The sequence below is a fragment of the Primulina eburnea genome, chromosome 2 (genome assembly GCF_022965805.1).
Source record: "Primulina eburnea isolate SZY01 chromosome 2, ASM2296580v1, whole genome shotgun sequence".
Taxonomy (NCBI): domain Eukaryota; kingdom Viridiplantae; phylum Streptophyta; class Magnoliopsida; order Lamiales; family Gesneriaceae; genus Primulina; species Primulina eburnea.
Window position 1 is genome coordinate 41,423,889 of NC_133102.1, and position 27,590 is coordinate 41,451,478.

Here is a 27,590-nt window from a genome sequence, read left to right on the forward strand (position 1 = left end):
ACCTATCTAAACTAATCGAAAAATTTCCATATTGTGTTCTAAGTGTTTAATCAACATCCTTCTAAACACTTAACTAATCCTGCAATTGGTATTAGAGAGGTTTATTTTCGATTCTGAACATTTCCGATTACAATGAATCATTCAGTAAAATTCTCATGCTGTCAATGCATGCTCACTTAGCTGCTCAAGATGAAGACATGTAGTTTGTTATTACAGAAGGGCCGATGATGATACTAAAAGCTAATACAGCTATAGCCATCTCCGAAGGTGCTCCTCAAATTCTCGAAAAAACAAAGACCGAATCAACCAAGGAGGAACAATAAGAAAGAACTGATTATGATGAAACTTATACCCCAAGAACAAGACTGAAAGCCATTCGAATGTTTCTTACAACCCCGCATCAGTGCCACGTCAGCACCATATTGGAAAAATGACTAAAATTTTCAAAGAAACAAATATATCATACTAAAAGTGAAATTTGACAACATAGAAAAAATTAAAATCACAAATAAATAAACATGGACATGACATATTTGTCATTTAGATATATTTGTCATTTATATCTAAGATATTAAGGCTCAGTTTGGTTAGTAGGATTAAAGGTGGATAAATTATTAATGTTTTGTTTGCTTTGATTTATAAAGTTGACATTGACAATTTGTGGGACAGCTTTTACTGTGTGTGTTGGACAAGAGATCCGATAATAGAAGAAGGATAAAACCTATCCCACAACTCTAATACATATTAATGTCCTAAATACCCCTGATTTATAAAATCAAATTTGCAATTTATTCTTTACCTCATTCTCCCAATTTCTTCAGCAGTACACTCTTGCCAATTGTTTTGGTTGATCTTGCTCTCAATTGTTTTGGTTATAATGAAATATTAATTTTCTTTATTTATTTCAGCGATCTTGAGGAATGAAGTTGGCTGGTTCGACGAGGAGGAGAACAATTCCAGCCTTCTTGCAGCCCGTTTAGCCACCGATGCCGCGGACGTAAAATCAGCCATCGCCGAGAGGATATCGGTGATACTACAGAACATGACTTCTCTTCTTACATCTTTCATTGTTGCCTTCACAGTCGAATGGAGGGTCTCACTGCTAATACTTGCCACATTTCCCCTTCTAGTCCTGGCAAATTTTGCTCAGGTAAACCTTTCAATCCATCCACAACCACACTTGTTTTGTTATGAACGCTCCGAAAGTTTGTGGGGGACTAGGTCGTTTTAGGCATTTTCATTGAAGTAGGGCCCAACCCAGAAAAACATGCTCAAGCTCTCTGTTACCTCTTCGATTCTGATGTTTCACAGTTCTGGCCTCAGCTTTCAATCTTCACCGGCGAAGAGAAGTGAGAGGGTTTTCATTTGATCTGTGATTTATCGGAAGACGGCCTCTAGGTTTGGGGGAGGAAAGAATATTAATTGTTTAATAAATTAAAATATTATTATGAAGGGTATTTTGGTCAACAACACATTTAGCATAATTTTATCCATCTCATTAATTTCACACCACACATGATATTATATATCACTAAAATTATATATCTTATCATATCAACCATTTATCAATCAAATTATTAATCATTCAATTATCACATCCTACGTACCAAGCGAACCCTAAATGTGTATATACTATATTTAACATGTAAAATTATAAATAAAATAAAAAAATTAATATTCAATATTAAAAATTAAACTTAAAGTGTAAATTTAATATTATTTAATTTAATTACATGTATAATTATAGATAAATAAAAATTTTAGTAGTCGATATGGAAAAGTATAAATAAGTTCATATGTGAGGGTACTTTTGGTCATATAAAAGGAAAAAAATTTAAGACATTAAATATGTAGATAATATATTTAACGAATAAGACTTGGCATCATATATATATATATATATATATATATATATATATATATATATATATATATATATATATATATATATATATATATATATATAATCTATCTGTATATATATATATTCATTTTCATATGAAGATATCATACAACTTGCTATAGTAATGATCATATGCATTAATATTTTATTTTTTGAAAAATATAGCATATGTTTGTTTATTAACAATTTCACGGAAACTCTTGTCAGTCGATTTCAAAGTTAATTTATGACACATAAATTGTATTTTAATCATTCATGGAAAATTATTTTTTTATATTAAAAATACAATGTTTTATTTTAAATACAAGCATAATTTACTCGTCTCCTCAAAAATTATACAAGAGATCGTCTCATAAGTATAACTGGAAAACCATTAAATTCAATATTTAAATTCTATTAAAAATCAACATGCCAATATCGTTATCTGTTGTCGTTGGTAGTTGTATCGTATGCAAATAATTTATTATTATTGTCGTTAAATGTTCGCAAGCAAGTTGCAAAATTTTTTAAGTGGACAATGATAAATGGTAACAACTTCACGTAAGTAGAAAACATATATTAAAATAAACATATATTAAAATATTTACAAGCTCGTCTTACATTTCAATTTTGGTAGATAAATTTTCAATTTGATCCGACTTATGAATTTTTTTATTTTTCAATGTAAACATGAACTGAATCAACCTGTTTTACAAATATTGATCCGTAAAATAGTTTCACATTACACTTACTCAAAAACATAAAACTTGTAAGTTTAAATTTAATAAAATAAAATAATTGTATATAACTCAACACAAAATACATGCATGATCTAGAAAATGGCACACGTATTTATTGAAAATTCAAATTATTAAAAACAATAGAATGATGAATATTAAGAATACAATTATATTGTCCTACTTGAGAAAGCATGGTTTTTATATATACGAATATGAAAAACGAAGAAATCAGTTAAATTGTAGTTTGATCGAATTAAGCGTAATTAAGATGTTTAATTAAGTGTGTTTAAAAATAATCAATCGTATCTATTTTTTTAATTTTTTTTAATTTTGATAGTATGTCTTTTATTTTAATAATAAATTAGGTTTATAATTTAGATGTTTATTTTTAAATTTTAATTATGATTAAGCATGTCTGATAATGATTTGACAAATATTTATCATTTTTAATGTGGTCTAATTGCAAAGACAAATAAAGATTGTAATTTTGAGATTTAATATGAGAATTAATGCATCATACTTATCATATTTATATATTATTTTATCTATTTATTGTTTGAGATAATTACAATTACACTAAAGATAAAAAACGTTTTTTCACGCTTAAGCCTGTGCTAATCTCGCTTAAACTTGAAAAGCTTGGAGCTCGACATCCGCGCTTCGGGGCACTTCATGCTTTTTAGAACTTTGACGTCAACACGATTTTGATTATGTTGACGTCACATCAACGTCGTATAGTGTCATGTCAGAAAAAATTGCAAAAATAGGGAAGTGAAACTAATTAAAAAGGAGCAGATATCCAATATGACAGGTTAATATGGTTATAATGAAAAATTAATATTTTTGACATAACATTAAAAACTCTCATGGATCGGTTCGAGTTGAAAATTCGTCTCAAAAAATTGATATCATAAAAATTTTGTTATTAAAAAATAGTCTATGCTAATATCTTCACTTTCAAAATTTTGAATTTTGAAAAATCAGAAAGGATAATTAACAATCACACGATGAAGTCAAAAATCGGCAACAGTTGCAAACTGTATTTTGGTCTTTTAAGACAAGGGGCTGTCTGCCTCAATTTACAGCATAATAATCAAAGCTATAGTAAAGTATTGGCAAAAAAGTTGAATTTTGGCACATAATTAATATTATAATAATTTTTATCCAATAAATTTAATTTTAGTCCACCAATTAGGTTTTTCCATCATTTTTCCATTCATTGACGCATGTCGGTGTTTGAATGTTCAAAATGTCGGCTAAAAGCAAGTATTATATTAAAAAATTTAATAATTTTTTTTAAAAAAACCCATTCACAAAAAACGTGACATATTATATTTGGAGTCGAAATTAAAAAAATCTAGCTGCTCATATTATTATATATTACTCTCTAAAAATGACCGATTCAATAATAAAGAAAACGTGTTCTTTTGAAGGCCAATTGAGTAACGCTTTTCCCCTTTTTGGAGTGTTGGTTTTTGTTTGTTGGCCTATATGTCCCGCAAATGGTCATTTTGGTATGTGATCATACGGACAGGTAAGTTGTAAAAGTGGACGACCTGGGTGTGTTTTATGGTTGTTGCTGATAAGATGAGGTCCCGTCGGTGACGGAACGCGGCTAACCTGCTAATCAAACTACCTAAGTAACACCTAAAATCACGAACATGAACTTTAGAAAGGGGCCGGATGTGAGCTCTAGCGTATTGTAACACTCGAAACGTGTCGAGAATTCAATCTGTAAGAGATGAGGGACATGGGATTGATTTCATGGATTTTCTTACTAGAAAACACAAAATTTACCGCCCCCGATTACATTTACGGTAACTAAAAAGAAAAATGCTTTCAAAACATAGTGCTTTAATTACCAGAAACATATGATCCCATAATTTAGCACCATGCAAGGATGATATCCAAAAGGCATTACGACAAATTGCTTGATAATTACACAGTTCTAAGATACAATGCTGATGAAAACATGAACTGTACAAACTACACAAAATGCTACAGATGCATGGGATCGGAGCCGACTGACTGTAAACAATCCACACCTCGTTGCCATTTTCCTAGACCAAAGAACTTGTTTCAGCGCTTCCCATGTCTTCATTGAAACTAGATGGCATCTCTGCTCTGGACCTAAAGCATGTAATATGTGCACCTTCATCAGCCAAAAAAAAAAACGTAAAAGTAACAAATGTGATGCAGTTCTTTCAAATTCTAGTAGTTATATATAACTTATTTTTTAAAAATAGGAAAATAGTTATCTGTAACTTCTTGATCTAGCTGGTACATATAAGTCGAGCTCAAGTAAGAGTTCTTGTCAATCTGAAGGCATACTTCTGTTTTTTATATTATTATTATTATATTTTGAGTTGTTCAAACCATAACTTGTCTCGCCGACAAATATTTTGAAGATCTAAATTGTAGCTCAGTCAGTTTCGAAATTCTAAAAAAATTCAACCTTTTTGAAATTGATTTCGAGCAATTGAAACAGGTAACAGTCCGAGCTTGAGTGTTTTACTGGCTTACTGCTCAAGCTTAACACAGCTATTGTGCACCCCATTACCAAGACTCGTAGATTGTGAAATGGAAAGAAGAATAGAGCAAAGATCACTAGAATTCAGTAATTAATGTTAGGGGTAACGTATAAGGTCAAACCTATGAGAGATCCATGGTTGGTTATCTACTGGAAACGATCTCAGCTGATGTTGCTGGTGCAAGATTTCACCTCTCGACCTTTTCGGAGCCTGTGTTGAGAAAAGATGTAGGGAAAAATGTTTACTTACTCGATTGGAAAAAGTTGAAGATTGGTGTTGACATAGCACGAAACTTACAGGCATCTCATTCTTAAAAGGTATATTGACTTGATCTGGCTCATAGTTTTCCTTTTTTATTCTCCTTTCTCCATAAAATTTGCCTTCCTACATAATTGGAGCATAGAATTTCAGCACCAATGTATAAACGCAGGACTTAGTCATCAAAACATAAAAGTTAACATCGCACCTTAATAATATGTTGGGACATCCCTCTGTCTGTTATATTGTGATAATCGTTGCCTTTAGTGGCCATATAAGAAGGCTCTTTTTTTACATCTACATGAGATATCTTAGCGATGTTATCATTGGACTTACGAGTCCACCTCTCCGCAGGTTCTCCTTCCACCTTCACACCATTGGACCTGTGAGTCCAAGTCTCCGCAGGTTCCCGTTCCACCTTCACAGCATTGGACCTATGAGTCCAAGCCTCAGCAGGTTCCGCTTCCACCTTCACGCCACAGGGAAGTTTATGACGATGATTCGGAAAAGAACCCTTTCTCACTACTTCAACACCTTGTCTTGACCTCATTTGGTTTACATCTCCATCGTCACAATCAGGCGTGTACTTGGCCAAATTTTCGGGCAATTCTACAGAAAAGTTCCTCCGGGGATAATAAGCACCGCTGCTGGGAAGCATAGTCTGTTGCCCAAACTTTTGCTGAAAGTAACTGTCCGAAGGATGAGACACATGCATCGTTTTAGCTCTATCTATGTTCGACTTATGAGAGGTCATGCCCGAGTTGTATCCAAAGTCCTGAGAGGACTGAGATAAAATGAAAACTATAATGAGTATTGCTGTAATATCAGGTTATAACATTAATCTGTTATCTTAAAATAGACCATCTGCTCTTCACAACTTGTTAAGAAAGCAATGACCAAATGTCTGAAGTGTGGTTGTGAAGATATTTAATATTGTTTTAGATAAAGATTCAAGGGGAACACCACAGCAACCCAAAACATTGTTGCTTGAGACATGGCAAAGATTTCATTATAATCAAAAAGAAAAAAATTCCTTAAAGCCATCAACTTTTAAGACCTTATCAAAAGCCTAATTTCCATTTTTGTGGTCCTGCAGGAAGTTATAGCTCTTCAATAACTTATCCATTAGCAAAACATAACTAAACCAAACAACAGTTCATATTAACTTTAGGTGTATCTCACAAGAACCCAAATAGAAATATGTTTTAGTTACTCAAGAATATGGTCATCCGAGACATCAAACCTTGCACCATGTTTGGTGCCTTTTGTATGCATAAGCAATAGGACAATAATGCATCCACAAAGTTTAAGTTTGCAGTGATCGTGGCATTCTTTAATGATAGGCTGATCTTTTGAAAACTGAAGCATTGATTTTTCAAGTCCAACACTCGCTGTATTTTAACCACTTAATAAGCCTGAAAATACTCCAACATGCAAAAGTTAATTCTTTAAGAAAAAGTCACAAAATTAACTCACCTTGTCAAAAGTTGGGTACTGGCGGATCTTTGAAACAACAGGAGAAGCAGGAACGATAGGTTCTCCGGAGTAGCAAGGTTCTGAAAAGTATGCACATTAAGAAAGAGAAGTCAGAGAAAACTGCCGAGTGGCATCCTAACAGCTCAGTTAATGTGAAGAACCGCCATGTATTGTAAAAGGAATCACGTAAATACCACAAATCGGGGACATACCATTACCACAAATCGGGGACATATCATATTGCCAAGTGAGAAGTAATATGAGATGAACAGAAATTCACCATAGTTCCCAAACTGCTGATGGTGGCAGTTCAGGATCAGCACATCGATGGTGTAAAATAACACTTTTATGTTTAACATTTTTCAGGTATGGGTGCTAATGGTCACAGTCAAATTTCAAGAAAATGGCTAGACCAATGTATAAGAGTAGTATCTAGAAAATGAAATCAAGATTAACACACAGCGAAATATAATATCACAAGTTGCATACAAGGAAATCTGCATCTTTGAGCTCCGTTCCAATATTACAAACACTAAGCAGATAACAGGATTTTAAATCTTCACAGGAGAAAACTATATCCAACTCTTCTAGGAAATAGAATGCTCCTGCAAATATTTGATCTGCTAGGCATCGTATGAAATCTTAAACATTATTAGTTTCCAAGTCAAGGAAAAAAATCGAAGTTTATCATGACTCCTAAATCAGTTCTTTATATGAAATGGTTAGTTCACATGAGCTATCAGACGATTTTAAATGCATAGAAATAAAGTGAATGACATGTTTCAAATACTAAGAAAAATGGAGACAAAAAGACTCACGAATTATAAAAGTACATAAAATTTCAGGGCGTTCTGAGAATAAAATACTGACATGGTTTAAAATTGCAGAACTAAAGAAAATAATGCACATCTTGAAAATTTATAGCTATTAACTGTTCTAACTTACCATCAACTGGATTCTTCATTGGGGTCTCAAATGCACCAGGCGGAAGTGGATCAAATTCAACACCAAGTGGTGGGCCATCCTCCCGATAATGCCTACCTAGTTGCATTTTAACAGCCGTTATGGCAGAATTCTCAACTTGACCCTTCACTTTTAAGTAACCTGATGGACCAGACCTAACTTTTCCACCCTTCACTTCCACTGGAAACTTTGGTATTAGATATCTTGAAGTTGCCAAATCCAAAGGCTCCCCATTGTGATGGGAAGGCATGTTTGGTAATGAGGAACTACTTCCTGAAGTTGAATCATTCACGGGAGTGTTGTTTCCTGTATACTGTCTACCGCGTTCATGCGTGAAGTCTGCTGCTTGGACGTTTAATCTTCCACTTTCAACCTCTCTGGTGTCAAAATTTCGATCATCACCCGGTTTTGTGCTGCCACAGGAATCTTGCCGAAGTCCACTACCTCGATCCTGTATAACCCCACTCGAACGATCTTGTCTTCCAATTGCACAGGTTTCCCCATTCAGCAATCTCTTGTCCTTCAACCTCCGGTGGCAAAACCACCCAGAAACTTGTTTTTCTGTCAAACCTATAGACTCTGCAAGCTGTATTTTCATGGATTCTGAAGGATATTTATGTTCTGTGGAAAAAAAATACTTTGTTTACAATCATATCAGAGATGGACACAGAAACAGCAAGATTTATATTGAGCAACTTTACCATCATAGAATTTCTCCAATGCTTCAACCTGAGAACGTGTCTTGACAATCCTCTTCTTGCTCTTGTCAGGAAGGGTTTTATCATCTTCATAATGTAGCTCACATGATTCTACCACATTTGAGAAGGAAATGATAGCTATAAGTCTATAACCCCTCAAGCTATCGACCACAAGAACCCCGAAAAATAAATGCCCACTAGTACCAAAAACCTTGTTTTTTAGCACATATCATGTCTTATAATTTATCTGGCCTATTTCATCATTTGTTTTCCATGCCAATCACTCCTCAAACACAAATAATACACCATTTTTTCTTTTAAAACAAACTGATCCTCCAAGTATACATGATTCCCAATGTTAACAGCAGAATAATCAGTCGTATGAACCAAAGAAAACCAAACATCAAATTTAAAACCTTCAACACTAACGCAAATTATGGCTACAGCACATTAAAGTAAAATCAAATTAAAGCCCAAAAGACATAATTTTGACGCAAAAGACAGAAACCCCAGGAACCAGAATCCAAACCATGGGAACAAAAATAGTTCTAGCAACAATGCACGCAGAGAATAGAAACACGAAAAAAAAACCCTAAAATCACTAATAGCCAAAAAAATTCAGGCAACCCATCAAGTAAATCAAAACGGATAAAACATCAAAAGTCAATAACGATCCATCTAATATTTTTTAAAAAATCTACATATTAAAAAGCTACCTTCTTCCATATTGAGATTCTTCTGGTGCACAAATTTCCCAATGATTTAAGGTGTTTCTTTGTTGTACCCCTGCTTCGCTATTGACCCACCAACGTCTCGACCAACCCCACTTGGCGGAGGATTCAAGAAATTCTGGACAGATAAAAAGAAAGGAATCTTTGTGGGTTTTTCATGAGACGTTAATTTGATGTATATATGGGAACAGCTATGAACAGAAGAGGTTTAATTAGGAAATATTTGCAGAGTAATTCATATATTTTTCGGACAATAAAACCCAGAATCTTTTTCTTTTTCTTTTTTGGCATACAGAATCATAATTCTTCTGGGTTTCATCATGATGTTTGATTCTTTTAATATTATATAAATATAATATAATATTAATAAGATGTAAATTCTATTTTCTAATTTGATTTTGTGTTTCAACTCATCCACTGCAAGCAATTGTAGCCAATCTGTAAACTATGGGTTTTTTGTTTTTGTTAGAGTCGATAAATATAAAATATTGGTTTTCACGATTGGATTTGTTGAGTTATAATCAAGATTTTTCGTATCTTGGAAACAGTAGAATTTCAAATTGGGTTCAAAACTTTTAAATAAATATATCCATCGAATTTAAAAAAATTACAATATTATATTGAACATAAATAACTCACATGAGACGATCTCACATATCAATTTTGTGAAACAAATATTATATTTAAGTCATCCATTAAAAAAAAATTTAAAGCTATTATGGAGTCAAATCCACCAAAAACAAGAAGAGTGAGTCTCATGTGAGACCGTCTCACGGATCATAATCCGTGAGACGGGTCAACCCTACCTATATTCACAATAAAAAGTAATACTCTTAGCATAAAAAGTGATACTTTTTCATGGGTGACCCAAATAAGAGATCCGTCTCACAAATAATACCCGTGAGACCGTCTCACACAAGTTTTTGTCAAACAAGAAAGAGAAAAAATGTTTTCCCGGCCAAATAAATTATTTTATATATTTTATTTCTAAATTTGTAGAAAAAAAATATTGATTTTGTCATTTACGCTCAACTTTTTCGTATATGTCACTTAAATCTCATATCTTTTAACAGTAACCTTCGTTTGGGTACGTGTTGTGTGGGACCCTTAACTCATAATCATTATTACAATGCAATTTGATTATGGTTAATTAATTACAATAGAAAAATAGTTTAAATTTTCTTTACAATAAGCCTAAAAATATCTAATTTGAATACTAAAAATTATTTCATCTCACATCATAAAATATGCTCACACATATTCAAAACCAACAACATACAAATAATTCATATCCTCGAGACATGCCCCGATATATAGATACATATACATATATATACTGGGATAGACCACTAAACCTCAAATCAAACGTGACTCCCTCCAGAAGTATACCATCTTCGGTCTCCTGATAACATGAAGTACATGTCGTTGTCCACACACAAAGACAACAACAGACCCCCTTGGGGTAGCAAAGCTCCGTATAGAACAACCATTGTATATACAACAAGTATCTAAACAATGATATATGATATGTAATGCATGTATGTCGTGGAGGTATCAGGTCAAATGTCCATCCACTGAGCGCATGTCAGAATCAAACGAATCGCTATCAAATCAATGCTCAAGTTGGCACACCGACCTCAATCAGAGATACTCGTATGATAACATCGACAAAACGCTATCAAATCTCAAATCTCAAATCTCAATCAATCAGCCGGGCCATTAATGACTATGTTTTATGGGCCATATAATGCCGAACATAACATCATGTTTACAAACCCCAAAATCAGATCCATTCATATCAGGGTATCCAAGGATCATATCTCAACGTGCATGTCATATATCAATGTATGTAGCAAATAATGTGTGTTAATAAAATATTTATTTTATACATCGATAAATCATAATGTCAATCCCACATCAACTTAACAAATAAGACATATAGACACATATTCTGAATCAAATCAATCAAACATATATTATATGATACATATACATGTCGTATGTTACTCGGTCGCAACATACCTCAATTATTCGTTTCCAGTTCACTGTAGTTTTAGATTTCAGTATAAATATATATCTACATCAATAACACAATCATTTCAATCAATAATATCATTCAAAATCAATAAATAAGTTTCAAATATATTTTGAAACTTTGAAAATTCATATCAAATCGAAATCATAACAAAATTCAATTCCGATTTCAAAAATCAGTTTCTTGTCAGTTATTCTATCACATATAGGAATCTCGACTTCAAATACATGCTATTCCAACATTTAGATAATTAGAACTGCTGAAACCCAAAGAAACTTAGCTCAAAAAAACATTCTCGACGCGAGGATTTCAAATATATAATTTGTTTCGCGTTTTTATAACTTTTCGAGGTAGATTCGGACGATAGAATCAAGTTTCTTCTTTTCTCTTTCGAAGCTGCGGCAAAGGAAATGAAAAAAAATAAAAGTAACAATTCATTTTTATCCCTCGCCAATGTCGGTCTCGCGCTCGAGCACGAGATGTTATGTCCCCGAATACCTAATATTCCGCTCTCAGGCGGTCAAATTTCGCGCTCGGGCACGAGTTGTTATGTCCTCGAATACCTAATATTCCGTGCTCGGGCGGTCAAATGTCGCGCTCGGGCGCGGAGTGTTATGTCCTCCGGATATTCATTGTAACGCGCTAGGGCGGTAACATCTCGCGCTCGAGCGTGGGATGTTCTGTCCAACATCCTATGTTACTATCTAGCAAAAGTGGTCAACATGAAAGTTGTAGATCTATGTCTTTGCTTTCTTTTTCCACCGACCTCACTCAATTTGGATATCTGACGGGAGAGTCATACACATTCTCCCAAAATGTGTCAATTCAGAAACTACAATATACACGTTACACTTCGGGGTGATTTTGTCACTATTTCCCAATGGATTTAGACAAAACTCAAAACATAAAATTGTATTCTTTGAATTAGTGTTCCAATGAAATTGGTTTCGTTTCATTTGGACCAATACTCAGATAATTATGTTGAAAACCGTAACTTGTCACTACTTTATTGCGGTTCAGCGCATCATTCAACTACCAATCAATTTCAATTCAAATCTTTCATTATCGCAATCACATTTCTTACTTTCAATATCAAATATATATACGTCATTTACATAATCACATGACAATTTCATGAGTTATCGATAATCACAATATGATTTATGATAATATGATACCAGGCCCTTACATGTTGAGTTCATATAGCATAAATCGTGTATAAAATACTGAGAAATAAACTTACAAATTTTATAAGTTAAAGAGACGCATTTGAATCGTTAGTAAAAAAGTCCAAAACTCGTATAAAGGGTATAGGCACATTATTGGAGGACAAGACATTTTAAACAATGTGTTCAACTTTCATGAGACCTTTTCCCCAACGGAGCTTTTAGCTATTTGCGAATAATGCATGACCGGACAGAGTTAATCTCGTGGATCTTGCCTGCAGTGAAATCTATGTCGACTGTTAAACGGCCCGTCATGGTACGAGGAAAACAAATATTTGAACCAAAAGCATACCACAAAATGTATCGCACTCAAAACATAAGTGTATCCATAACTCCAGATATTTGATAAATTTTGAATCTTATCCACGATTAGAAATTTTGATTTTGAAAATTTATTTCATCAATAATTTAAAAATCTCGTGTCATATTAATTTGTATGTTTGTCAGATTCATGCAACTTTGTTATTATATTAATAATAATGCATATACTGAATATTTATAATATATCACATTCATTATAAATAATAAAAGAAATCGATAACCGAGAGATCTGTATGAGTCAAATATGGATCCAAATTCAACACCTAGGTAAATATAAGAATGCATATGCAATACTACATTAGCTTCCAATATTTTACATGTCTTTGATCTTCAAAATTCTTGAGGATATGAACACATCATCTTCAAGTTTGATCACCCACTAAATCTAATATTTATATTAAATTTTTACAGCACATTGAGATACAAATTTAAGTGTGAAAACATGTCATAAATCAGATCACTTTAAAATAATTATGAATTAATTAAAAAATAAAAAAAATGTAAAATATCTTAACATACACTTAACATATTGATCATGACTCTCGATCATCTTTTTACCATATAATATATCAAATATTAAACTAAAATCATAATATTAAATATTATTATAAAATCATGTTTCTTGTAAATTTATCACTAATCGTGATAATTAAAAATAAATTAATGAATTGAATAAACACATTTACTCAATCATCCAATAATTTGTTAATAATTAAAATTTCTTGTAAATTACTTTTATCATAGATAATTAAGAATCTAATTGTTAATTATTTATTTTGCAAGAAAAATATATAATTTTATCAAAAATTTATTTCAATGATAAATTTAAGCACATTTTCATATAATATCAATTTAGTCCACAATTTTAAAATTTTTTTAGAAAAATGCCTCATAGGCCCTATTCAGAAACAGCCCACAGAAAAGGAAGGGAAGGGATGCCCGAAATGGGCACCCTGCCCGTGTGTCCACCTGCTACCCGATCAACTAGGTCAGCCGTCGCCCGCAGGGACTTAGCTCAGTTGGTCAGCAGCTGTGAATCTTGGAGAAATGACCAGGGATCGAGTCTCGCAAGCGGCAGTGTGGGAGTTAAATTCCCTCCAATGAGGGGGAGCTCCTTGTGCGCGTCGTAGCATAAGGTCTAGCTGATGTTGGTTGGCTGAGTCACCATGATTTACCTCCTCTCACATTCATGTCGGGCCGGGGGTGAGAGGCGCCCAAGGTGAGCGATTTCACCTTTTGGAGAAACTAGGTCAGCCGTCGGCAGGAACCTGCCCGTTCGTGTAGGGCAGTACGTTGTCCTGTGTGAATTTTTTTTTTGTTATTTTAAAAACTGTTCAACTAGTGTGCAGGAAGTACGTTGCATACGATGGACAACACAGCTTGGAATTGTTCCGGGCAGCGCATTGTTTTCCTAAAAATCAAATTTTACAGGCGCTACAGTTTTTTGGAAGATTTCTTAAGTGATTAGAAACAAAAACTCAACATGATTTAAACAATAAACAAAACGAATCATATGATTGAAAACTTTGGCTCTGATACTACTATTGAGGTACCGTTTTCTCGCATCTAAGAGGCAACATTCCAATCCCAGCAAATTCTAACTTTATCATGATTCTATATTTTCATTATTTAAAATTCTCATATGATATTTTTCATTCTTGAAAATACTATGCATAGTTAACTTTTGATAATGCATGACACACACACACATATATATCATTATATATTCACACACTTTTATATCTCTATATATATAGACATATAAAATTAAATAAATATTGTTTAATTACTTAATTAATTAATTTTCTTAGTAGTCACTACAACTAATTTATTATTTAATCAATATATTTTAAATTTACTAAATAAATAATTGTGAACTCGTTATAATACTGATCGACGATCAGACGGCGGCGATCTATCGAGGCTCATGTAATGAAACCGATCCATTTTTTGCATTTGCTAGTTCTGTGAACTCTTCACTAAAATAGACAATCCTACTCCTCTCACTTAATTAGCAGTTAAGTTGAATTCCACAATTTCCAATAATGAAATATACTTAAAAACTTATTTATAAGCAATATGTTTGATTTTCATCAAACTACAGTCACAAATTCAACTATTTGAATTTGACTACCTCAACGAGAACACCGAATTCAATATTTATATGACCCTCAATAGTTCACGGATACAATTAGTCGTGGTTTTATAACTTCATGTGATTCAGAACAACATTTGTTCTTATTCAAGCTTACCCTAATTAGTCTCATTCTTTTCATCAACCCCTTGATCAAGAACTTCATAACTCAATTCTGATTGCATCTATCGGATCATGGTAAGAACGTCTAGTAGTATCTTCTTACAATCTCCTAGGTATCGCTGATAGTACATGCAAGAACCAGTAAGTTATGATTAGTATATAGCACGGTCCCTTCAACTCATATATTCAGATCGAATCTGCAACCATCGAGAGTTGCAAATGAATTCGATAATGATGCGATGCATATTTGAGTAATAATAATGACATCATTATTGCAACTAAGAAAACACATTTTCTTTAAGCACATGTATTGCTCTTGCCAAAGACTCGTCACATTATTAACTCATTATATCACATCAGACATCTTCATCAGTAGGCGAGCGGTGAATCCTGACTACAATGCACTAGCTTTTACGTATTTCAAAACTGCACCCAACCTCGCCACCCGATAATCCTCATTGAAGTCGGTAGACAAATTAAAGTGCAGCATTAATATGTAGATCCTTATGTTGTCCTAGATCAAATGATTAATGGTGTACAACCATAACCGCAAAATAATTCACTCGATAAATGATAACCACTTGGATAATCTGATGGAGGTTGTTCAATGCTTCATCAAATGATCACTCTTTCGTATGAATGAACATCTTTGTGTCCTTACCAATTAAACACGACATTTTTCATCATATATATTGATCTCAAGTTTGAGCGACATTTATCCATGTTTTAGATAGCTAAATCGACTAGAAACATGTTTAGAATATATATTACACTTCTTAATGAATTTCATGATCCACTAGACTCGTGGACCTTATGGTATAGTATATTCAATTACTTTATCTATACAGCTTTCATGGGTATACATGTAAAATAAATGTCATGATTTGATAAAATCATAAAATATTATGTTATATAATAGTCAACAGAACTCAACATAAGTATGATTGATAAATTTGAAAGATGTATTTATTTAAAATTGTTTTTTTTTTTCAATTTGTTATTTTTTAAAATTTTAGCAAACGAGCTCGCTTAACTTGCAACTCGTGACATGTTAAGTTGGATTGGAGTTTTCTCAACTCGCCAACTTGGTAGGCCGACTCACCCCGGCAATCAAGTTTGTGACAATGGGTTGAGGCGAGGCAGGGCAAGGTGAGCCGAACGATTTGACAAATCTATTACTAGAATACATGCAGATTTAGGATTTTGTGTTGATACAAGCTATGATTTTGGTTTGGGTTTTTTAAGTAAATTTTTACTTGTTTGTTATAATATATATAATATATAAACAAAGTTATCTGTTAAATTCAAAGCATATTTACTAAAAAATAAAATAATTAGGAAATCTTGCTTATCTTTAAATAACTTTTTTTTTTAGCAAGAACATGCTTTTCATTACTCAATATAACATAATAACATCGTTCAATAACCGATCCTCTACAAATGATGGTAGCTCATGCCAAATAGATGGATTTAAATGTAAACAGCATTTCCTAGCTAGCAGATGAACTAATTCATTTGCCTGTCTTCGAACCAAAGAAATAGAAAATTGACTCTCGTGGCTTATCAGCTCTCTATATCTTCCAATTATATCTCCAAACTCTGAAAAGTCATCTGCATATATTTTAACTGCATTAGCGACACCTTTACAATTCTCGGATACTCGGCAAACCTTCTGTGAAGGCAGTTCTAGCAGCCACAACTGCCATTTCTCATCACGAATAACCATGCCAAAGCCTATTACTCTCTGATTCTTAAAGAAGGATACATCAACATTTCACTTTACAAACGTTGGTGGTGGTAATTTCCAGTGAACTTCGCCGTTCTCACTGAGGACACCAGTTTGAGGATGCTGGTTTTGAGCATTAAATTGGGATCGTGCTTTAGCTTCACTCCACTCAAATAGAAATGCATAACCAGATGTAGTAGCTTGAGTAGCAGGCAGGATAGAATCATTCCACAATGTATTATTCATCAGTTTCCATACACTCCACAATATCATAGCAATCTTATCAACTATGGTTTCATTTGACACAGAGAATACTTTGACCACAAAATCCGAGAAACTTTCTGAAGTATTAGAGAATGTATCCATCAAGTTTAAAATACCAGCATGTGCCCAACATTCATGGACATATTTACAGGCTATAAAAGTATGCCAAGTAAGTTCTATGTCCTGATCACATATAACACATGATAGAGGAACAGAAATACCTCGTGAGTTTAGTTTACTTCGAGTCGGGAGACACTCTCTACACGCTTGCCATAAAAACATCTTCCCCTTTGGAGGAATCTTCAGCTGCCATAATCTGCTCCAACTTCCTGGGATTTTGAGGTTATCTTGCGGTATCAATCTCTCCATTAAGACCCTGTATGCAGATCGCACAGAATACTTCCCATCTTTGTTAAAGTGCCAAACACGCATATCAGGACTTTCATTGAAAGTCAGAAGAATATTCTTTATCTCTATAACATCTCTACTACTAAACAACTCCTCAATGAGCTCATTGTTTTATGTCTTTGTGCCTGGAATCAGAAGAGATCATTTTACTGTTAAATCTTGTAAATCATTATTCATTGATGTTTCGATGTGCATATTGTTAGAGTCTCGTAGCCAAGCTTCTGACCACACATTTATATGATGTCCATTCCCAATTTTCCACCTTACGCCTCTCTGTAAAATTGGTCGTGAGCTCCAAATACTACGCCACACAAAACTTGGATTTTGTCCCAAACTTACATTTAAAAAATTCACTCTTGGATAATATTTAGCTTTGAAAACTCTACTAACCAAAGTATCTGGATTAGATAAAAATCTCCACCCTTGCTTCCCAAGCATAGCCAGATTAAAACCATGTAGGTCTCGAAACCCTACACCACCAAACTCTTTTCTCATGCACATCTTATCCCATGCAAACCAATTGATACCTCGTGATCCAGCTTGTTTCGCACCCCACCAAAAAGAATTTAGCATCCTCTGCAATTCATCTAAACTCGATGCAGGGATTAAGAAAATATTCATACAGTATGCTGGGATAGCTTGGCCAATTGATTTCACCATAATGTCCCGACCTGCTCTTGACAACGGCTTTCGCCTCCATTGTCGGACTTTCCTCCAAATTCTATCTTTCAAGAAATTAAACACAGTCTTCTTATTCTTTCCTATCAATGATGGAAGTCCCAGATTTCTTCCTGTATTTAATGGCTTTGAAATACCGATGATTTGGGTCAGATTTGTTTTGGTCTCCTCGGGGACATTTGGACTAAAATAGATCCCTGATTTGTTGAAGTTAACACCTTGGCCCGAAGCTTGCTAATAAGTAGCCAAAATGATCTTCATGGCATTAGTCTCCGGGATAGTTGCGCGGAAGAAAAACATGCTATCATCCGCAAATAGCAAATGAGAGACTGTTGGTGCACCCCTGCAAATCTTTAAATAACTTTTGTTAACCTGCATTTGGGTTAAACCTAGTTATCACCGTGCTTGAATTGAAATCACAATTATATTTCAATTTAATTTGTTTCACTTGAATATATTTAAAATTTCATCGATTTTTAAGTCTAAATCTGAAAATTTTATCAGGTCGACCGGAATTTATTTTTTTTAAAAAAAGGTATAAATAAATCTACACGACATTGTTAATTATAAAGTTTATATGGTAACTAATTTTGATTTTTAAAATACATCAAATTTTATTTTCCAAATATCGTCTCACCATCGTACACTTATATTTAATAAATAATAAAATAAATTAAAAAATATTTAATTTAAATTAATATATATTATATTATTAAGTTTGAAACACTTAGAATAACTAATTTTTCGTATAATGATTTGTTTTAATAATTACATATATTACTAAAGGGTTACATTTATAATGGAAATCACATGTAATTCAGCGGATAAAGTTTTTGTTTCTTAGATTGTAGGTTCAATTCCTACTTGAGTCTTTTTTTATTCATATTTTTTTTCAATTTATTTTCATACTTAGAGTTTTTTTTATTCATCTCTTTTTTTTTTATTTTTTTTTTAATTCATATATCAAAATTATAGCGTATCTCCATTTAAATATAAATCAAATACATTATAAAAATATAAGCATAATCGCCGAAAAGTTGTATAACACGCTATTGCAAATTATTCCACGCTTTTTAGAAAACGCGACTTTAATTTAAAGATAAGATAACTAATATATCGAGCGATAAGAAGCGCCAGTGATTCTATATTCTCGACCTGTTCTCGGCTGATGATTCTTGGTAATGGCGCTCAGTGCACCCATGAATCCATCTCTTTCTTCCCCTGCAGCGTCTAAGTCCTTCACAAGTCTGAGATATTCCAACCCGTTGAATCCATTTCCTGTTTTTGCTCATTCTGTAAGGCCGAGACCTCATTCTTTACGTAGAAAAGTTAGGAGGCTGTGTGTTCAAGCCATCGCCACTCTTGATTCCGGCAATGGGGCAGTGGGCGTGGCGCCATTAATGAATGAGGAAGAAAGCTCCACTCCTACCGAATATGGCCGGCAATTCTTCCCTTTGGCTGCTGTGGTTGGCCAGGTAACAATCTTCTCCCTGCTCCCGGTGTGTAGGATAAATGCGGGATCTTGGTGTGATTTCGTTAAGTGCTGGAGTATGTAGCATTAAATTCGCCGGAACAGGTGGATTCTACTAATGTGGAGAAAAGATAATTTTACTACGAAATTTTGTCAATGCGTGGTAGCCAATTGGGACTAGTGTTTATTGTAAATTGTACATATGTTATTGTTAAGATGAACATGGAACTAACTCATCTCAAAAACTAGCTCAAAAGGGATTGTCTAAGTCCATATATATAACTCTCAGATATTTTATGTTCAACTGACGTGAGACACTCTCTCACGCTCAAGAATGAACATATGAAACATAAAGTTTACAAATGACCCAATTATGGGCAGAACTGATAGCTCAACTATGAGAATTCCAATATATAATGGTGGAAATTGAGCTCTGATATAATTTGTAAATTTCATGCTCCAGATGTTCATTCTTGGGCGTGAGGGGTGTGTTAGTTGTCCCACATTGGTTAGATAATATACATGAGAGTTATATATATGGATTTGGACAATCCTCCCCACTCGAGCGTCTTAACAGTTATGCTCAATAATTCTTCCCTGATGATTTGGAATGTTCTTTTAAATTTATTTGTGTTTTTATTCTATTTATATTCCCATTTGTGTTTGTTCCTGACATCAAGAATGCTTGATAGTTTATTTAATATGAAGGGAGCGAGTGTCTTTGCTTTCTTATCTGCTGTCACACTTTTGTCCAACTCATTCTCTAAATCAGCTGTTTACATGTTCATCACTCCAATGGTGTTTTCAGAGGGCAAATAAAACTTAGTTGATTAGAGATGACTTGTTTATTTTGTAGACATTGAAAGTGGATTTTCTTTACAGGATGCTATTAAGACTGCTCTTTTACTCGGGGCTATAGACCGTGAGATAGGAGGAATAGCAATCTCTGGAAAGAGAGGAACTGCCAAAACAGTGATGGCGCGTGGCTTGCATGCTATTCTTCCACCTATTGAAGTAGTTGCCGGATCATTTGCAAATGCTGACCCAGCTAAACCTGAAGAGTAAGGCTTACTGATTTGCCATTGATAGATTTTATGGGATTATATATCATCAATAATATCTCATGCTTTGCAAATGCAAACTTGATGAGTTGGAATTATTTTTACATTCAGTTGCACTCTGGGCTAGTTCTACAGCTGAGCTTGCACTGACTGTTTCTAGTTTTTGTTTCTCATTTTATTAGAGATAGTGAAGTTATGTGTATTTTTTTAAATTCATTGCATGAAATTTGAAGGTGGGAAGATGGTCTAGCTGACAAAGTAGTTTATGACTCTGATGGAAACATAAAGACCCAAATAGTCAGATCTCCTTTTGTTCAGGTAGTTGCTCAGAATACATTATTTGAAATAAGAACATCTATTTTTTTATAATCTTATAAACCTGTTTTGCAGATCCCTCTTGGAGTTACAGAGGATAGATTGATAGGGTCTGTTGATGTCGAAGAATCAGTGAAATCTGGAACTACAGTTTTTCAGCCCGGTCTTCTTGCAGAGGCCCATCGAGGAGTGTTGTATGTCGATGAGATTAATCTTTTGGATGAAGGCATTAGTAATTTGCTTCTAAACGTCTTGACGGAGGGGGTCAATATTGTGGAGAGAGAAGGTATCAGTTTTCGACACCCATGTAAACCACTTTTGATTGCTACTTATAATCCTGAAGAGGGTGCTGTTCGGGAACATCTTCTAGACCGTGTAGCAATAAACTTGAGGTATGACTTGTGGTCTACTTTTATATATGCATTTTGTTATGCAGTTGTGGATCTAGCAGTTTCTTTTTGTTTTGGTGCGTGTGTATTTTAAGTATGCAACTTTTCTGTTTTTGTTGCTGGTTTTTAAAATTATAAATCTTCCACAGTTGGAATTAATTTTGGTAAACTATGTGTTGAAGCCAACAGGGATTGGACTAAAATACTTAGCATCAATTTCATTTTACATTGGTTATTACATTAGTTTAGAGTTGATTCTTTCCAATATTAATATTAGTCATTTACTAAACATTTCTTTGCACGTATATCATTTACATCTCCGATCTCTAGTTCTCTAGTTGATGAATTTCGAACTGCAACATTGTTTGGTTTCCCTAGCCATGCCTACATCATTATGCATAATTTTCCTAGTATTTACTTGATACCCTCATTTTAGAGCCAAGCAACTTAATGAGTTGCAAAATAGGAAAGCATGCACCCACATTTTGCCACCGGCTTAACTATTCAGTCTTTAATATCGAATATCATTCACCTTCAAAGTAGTCTGTTCTCTTGTGACATCATCATTATGCAGTGCAGATCTTCCATTGAGTTTTGAAGACCGTGTTGCAGCGGTTGAAATCGCTACACGGTTTCAAGAACAAAGTCGTGAAGTGCTAAAAATGGTTGAGGAAGATATGGGCTTAGCAAAGACACAGGTTTTGTTGTAAAGAAACGTGAAGGATGACTATGATTTCATATCATATATGTTATATGTCGAAAGAAATAAATTTATGTATATGCTGTCAAACAAATTTAGTTGCACAAATAACTCATAGAAGTCAAAGTCGAATGAAACTTGCATGCTTGCTTGCTACAGCAAGTTTGTTGACTGCGATGTTCATTTTAATCAACAGGAGCTTAAAATTCTGAAATCTGCTCAAGTATAGTGGCCTATGATTATGAAATCTTCTTAAGCATTAATTAGTCGTTTGAAAACTGAACGACTGTCTTTTTGTTTATTTACTGAAGATAATTTTGGCAAGAGAGTATTTGAAGGATGTGATTATCAGCAGGGAGCAATTAAAATACCTTGTTCTGGAAGCCCTCCGAAGTGGTTGCCAGGTTTTAATGTTAAACCCTCCCAATGTTTGCTTTCTTATATCATGATTGAGTTTTTCAAGGCTTTTTTTAACAAGAAGCCCGCTTTATTCTTATCATGGGTCCTCTATTTTTTTCTCCATTTTTTTGCACCGGTGTTGTTGAATTTCAAGTTACATACTTCAACTTTACTGAGGGACATGTTTATTTATTGTCAAAATTTTATACTTCTATTTTTTCTTTATAAAATTCCCACATGTTTTTCTCGATAAATCTTCCACATGTGTTGCTTAGGTCAGGATGCTATAATTTTAATGGTTGTTTTAAATTTTTTTAGCCCATAAATTTACAGCAATGTGTAGAGAACCATCTTGATGAATATCATATATTTTTAACGTCAGCACACTTTCTCCAAGTTACTTGATGCAAATATACGATGAAGGGATACATTAATGCTATAATCACTTATGAAGTGATACTGTTATCAGATATTCATTAAAAAGAAAAGCCTTGTTAATGCCACAATGAGCCTTGTGGTGTTATTTGAACATCTATTTTGGTGCAGGGTCACAGAGCTGAATTGTATGCTGCACGAGTGGCTAGATGTCTAGCTGCTCTCGAAGGACGTGAAAAAGTTAGTGTAGAGGACTTGAAGAAAGCTGTTAAGTACCATATTCCTCTGCTTTAAATGTTTTGAATTGTATCTGCAACAGTAACTTTTAAGAGGAGTGTCGAGATCAATGTAGATGAGTTGAAGACCTGGAATTTTGGTATTTATAGATAGCTAAATACATTTTACATCTGAGATGTCTTTTAAGTCTGTCCTTTGGATTGCCATCAAGTTTTGTTTATCGTTATGGTTTCATACACTTTGAAACAAGGAAAAGAACAAGCAGCGTTTGTTGAAAAAGATAACCATCATTCATCAGATGCAACTTATCCTACCTAGTTTTACAGTATATTGAACATTTTATCTTTAGCTCGGTGCTGCTTAGTTGGATACTCATGCCTTAATCCTGCGTGTGCATCTGAAAAATAAAACATTTCATCTCAAATATTTGTTATTGTTGCTATGTTCATGAGTGCGCCACCTTTGGAGAATTCACGGCAATCACTGTTAACAGGTAGAATTGGTCATCCTTCCACGGTCAATCATTAAGGAAAGTCCACCTGATCAGCAAAACCAGCAGCCTCCCCCTCCTCCTCCTCCGCAAAGTCAAGATTCTGCAGAAGAGGAGAATGAAGAGGAGGATCAAGAGGTTTGTTCAATATTCACTGCATTTTAAAGCTTTGACTTCTTTTCTTTTCCTTTACTTTTTCTTTTTTCCTTCCAAATCTGGCTTTTCTCATTACCAAATGTGTGACCTCGAAGGAAAGAATTAACCTTCCGACTGGAATGATTTTGTATCTCCTTATGGACAGAACATTCCCTTTTTGTAACAGGATGATGACAAGGATGAAGAGGATGAGCAGCAACAGGAACAAATACCTGAAGAGTTCATCTTCGATGCTGAAGGGGGTCTAGTGGATGAGAAACTTCTCTTCTTTGCACAACAAGCGCAGAGACGACGAGGAAAAGCTGGGAGAGCAAAGAACGTTATATTTTCCGAGGACAGAGGGAGATATATTAAGCCAATGCTTCCAAAAGTCAGATCTCTTTACTTCTTATTACGTATTGACCCTCTGAGGCCATCTCCCTACAAAATCTATTTTGGTGCACATTTTACACTAAAATAGTGCGATTTCTGCACCAAATACAACATTCATCTCCTACTCATTTACTTCAAATCTTACGCAATTTATTTTACATATATTAATTATTATCTTTTATTTAATATATTTTTAATTATGAATTGTATTGTTATATTAATTTTTTGCATTTGTTTTAAATTATATTATTTATAAATTAATAAATCAAATTATTCATTCATTATTAGTAATTAATATAAATACATAAATATTTTAAAAATCAATAATTATTATTTATTATTATTTAATTTTTATGATTAAATATCTAATTATTAAAATAATAAAATAAATATTATACTATTATTTATAATCTTTAATACAAATATTTAAAATAAAACAAAATTTTTTTGGCTCAGAGGAAATGGCGCAGCCCCATTGGATGACATTTTCCTGCACCAAAAAGATACCCTAAAAGCATCTTTACTCATTGAGAGGGTAATGAAAGTTGGACCGATATTGAACGTTGGTGATTTTTCAAATAAATCTTCTTACATTCCCTTGCTAACTCACTGGCTAAGAATAGGATGAGTTGTGCTGCGAAGTCTGCTTTAATGTGAAGTTTTTCTGATAAAGTTTTCCAATCATGACCAGGGGCCTGTAAAGAGGTTGGCTGTTGATGCAACTCTTAGAGCGGCAGCACCATATCAAAAGTTGCGGAGAGAGAAAGATGTTCAAAAAATCAAGAAAGTTTTTGTGGAGAAGACAGACATGAGAGCTAAAAGAATGGCTCGCAAAGCAGGGGCATTGGTAGTGTTCTGGTCGATTGCTGTCAATTTTCAGTATTTAAGTTCCATATTATGTCGGCTTCAGTGTAGTAAACCCGCATCCTGTTTAACATGTGACAGGTTATATTTGTTGTTGATGCAAGCGGAAGTATGGCATTGAACAGAATGCAAAATGCTAAAGGTGCAGCTCTGAAATTACTTGCTGAGAGTTATACGAGTAGAGATCAGGTTAGTTTTGAAAATGGTATATATATTTCCAAATTGTTTGCCATGTTTTATAGGAGTTGATGTGGAGAGGTTACGACTTACGAGGATAGAAGAAGAGTAGAGGGGAGAGAATGAAAGACTGAGAGTGAAAGAAAGAACTTTTTCATTTGTACTCATAGCCTTGTTGCATAGATTAAAAAGGAAATAATTCCCTGAATATATGTTGGTTCAGATTCCACACTATGATTGAACAAGTTTTTCTTAGATTCCTTTCCTCTCTTTCTGCAAAAGTTTTTCTTGTTCAACTTGCTGAACTAACTAATGCAATATGGTCTACTTTAAAGGCTGTGCGCTTTTGTCTATTTTCAGTCTAAGGGAGCCCAATTTAATGCCTAAATATTCATAATGCTCATCTCCTTAATTTACGAGAAATTTCTATTCATTTTGCTACGTTATGTTACTGGATTTTGTATCGGCAGAACCCTGATACCCCGAATATCTTATGGTAGAGAGGCTATAAAGACTGGGGTGGCATGAGATCAATTCGGTTTGGAAACTGCAGGAGCTTTAGCTCGAATAGACATGAATTTACAGTGTGTCAATCCCCGGTCAAATATGGTTTCTCGAAAGCTACCCCGAGTTTTTATTAGTCAATGTAATCTTTAAATTTATAATACGAATATCAAGACTAATTCATATATCATAATTCAAAATCCTTTTTTACTCCTAAGTAATCTAAATCACCGGTAAATCATAATTTGTGTGATGGTTTTCCTTGAGCTGGAGTTCTTGCTTTTTCTCAAATAATGTGCGATCATCAGCTGACAGCAAGTGCAATAAACAAAGCTTCAGTTTAGGTTTCTGTCTAGCACAGACTTGAGCTTATGAATGATTAAGAATCTGGCTTTAATAAACTCGTTCGCAACCCCGATTAAGATTTTACTCACCTTTTACTTTAAGGGCTTTTTGATGAGATTGTATAGAGCCTAAAAAGAATTATGATATATTAAATTGATGTTCGAATGGCCGTAAGTTTCTTTAGCGCTTTAATAGGTATCTATCATTCCCTTCCGTGGAGATGCTGCAGAAGTTCTCCTGCCTCCTTCGAGGTCTATCTCTATGGCTAAGAAGCGTCTAGAGAGGCTTCCATGTGGTGGAGGTTCTCCTCTTGCCCATGGCCTTACAACGGTATGATATTCTTGCATTTATATATCTGCTCACATCATTATTTTGAAGCATTATTTTATGAACTTCCAAACTCTCTGTTAAAATTCTCTCTCAGGCTGTCAGAGTTGGAATGAATGCAGAGAAGAGCGGTGATGTGGGACGTATAATGATCGTGGCAATAACTGATGGAAGGGCCAACATATCGCTAAAGAGATCCACAGATCCTGAAGCTGCTGCTGCTGCTGCTGCTGATATGCCTAGACCCTCCGCTCAAGAATTGAAGGTATATCTCAAGTTTACCCCATTTTTTGGGTACTCATAAATTTACAGTTTCCAAATTTGATCAGTTTGTTGTTAATATTGTTTCAGGATGAGATTCTTGAAGTTGCTGGGAAGATTTATAAAGCAGGGATGTCACTTCTAGTCATCGATACAGAAAACAAGTTCGTTTCAACTGGTTTTGCCAAAGAAATTGCAAGAGTTGCTCAAGGTCTGTAAATCTTAATTCTGTGATCATATTCTATTTTTCGACATTATAACCAGTTTTTCATGAAACATGGTTATCAAATATCCAGGAAAATACTACTACCTGCCGAATGCTTCAGACGCAGTTATCTCAGCAACGACGAAGGATGCATTGTCAGCTTTGAAAAATTCATAATCCGACCCCATTATAAGATTCGGCTTCTTGTCACTTAAACAGAGATGAAACGTGTTTTTTGAAATTTTCAAGTCGTTTTGGTTTAATGTTGATGTAAGATTGTACTTTTTTTTGACAATGTTGCCATAAGATTTTGGAATTGCACAGACCATCTGATAACATTTGTTGCATAGTTCCTCTGTCTCTCGTTCGTGATTGTCTAGAATCTAAAGACACGCTGTCTATGGATATACCTGAAATTGGAGGCGGAGAGAACATCTGAAGATTATGATGAAATATGTTTTGCAGGCATATATTAAAAAGTAAGAATTGGTTGAAAAAGAACCAAAGAGATGCAACAAAATAACACGAACGAATTCAATACATAACAAAGATAGCATATTAAGATTAAAACTTGACAATAGATTATCAAAATGAGCATAAAAAATTACAAACAACATAATGACCACAAATACTTTCAATCTAATTGTTCATAGTTTTATATAAAAATTAAATAAAAATAATAATTACCTAAAAACCAACTTTACAAGTGTGTGACGAATTTAAAGACGGGGGTCTATTGTCAGTGCGG

At 34.0% G+C, this 27,590-nt stretch overlaps 2 protein-coding genes across 4 annotated transcripts; one reads left to right on the forward strand and one right to left on the reverse strand.

The window, feature by feature from the left end:
• Nucleotides 1-4,442: 4,442 nt before the first annotated feature.
• Nucleotides 4,443-9,594, reverse strand: LOC140823232 (uncharacterized). 3 transcript variants are annotated; one of them, XM_073184462.1, is made up of 9 exons: nt 9,265-9,593; nt 8,552-8,659; nt 7,833-8,471; nt 6,888-6,967; nt 5,620-6,195; nt 5,451-5,537; nt 5,275-5,363; nt 4,652-4,752; nt 4,443-4,620 (listed from the first exon to the last, which is right to left on the reverse strand). In XM_073184462.1, the coding sequence occupies exons 1-8, from the start codon at nt 9,272-9,274 to the stop codon at nt 4,683-4,685; spliced, it is 1,659 nt and encodes a 552-aa protein (XP_073040563.1). In that variant the 5' UTR covers nt 9,275-9,593; the 3' UTR covers nt 4,443-4,620; nt 4,652-4,682. The 3 variants fall into 3 exon arrangements, with proteins under 3 accessions (XP_073040563.1, XP_073040564.1, XP_073040562.1); XM_073184463.1 differs by having other exon boundaries at nt 4,443-4,752; nt 5,620-6,186; nt 9,265-9,594; XM_073184461.1 differs by having other exon boundaries at nt 4,443-4,752.
• Nucleotides 9,595-19,321: 9,727 nt separating this feature from the next.
• Nucleotides 19,322-27,191, forward strand: LOC140823233 (magnesium-chelatase subunit ChlD, chloroplastic). Its single transcript, XM_073184464.1, has 15 exons — nt 19,322-19,669; nt 20,548-20,726; nt 20,960-21,044; nt 21,117-21,433; nt 22,005-22,128; nt 22,442-22,534; nt 23,076-23,171; nt 23,635-23,769; nt 23,954-24,157; nt 24,851-25,006; nt 25,105-25,212; nt 26,245-26,379; nt 26,474-26,641; nt 26,728-26,848; nt 26,934-27,191. The coding sequence occupies exons 1-15, from the start codon at nt 19,376-19,378 to the stop codon at nt 27,017-27,019; spliced, it is 2,301 nt and encodes a 766-aa protein (XP_073040565.1). The 5' UTR covers nt 19,322-19,375; the 3' UTR covers nt 27,020-27,191.
• Nucleotides 27,192-27,590: the final 399 nt, after the last annotated feature.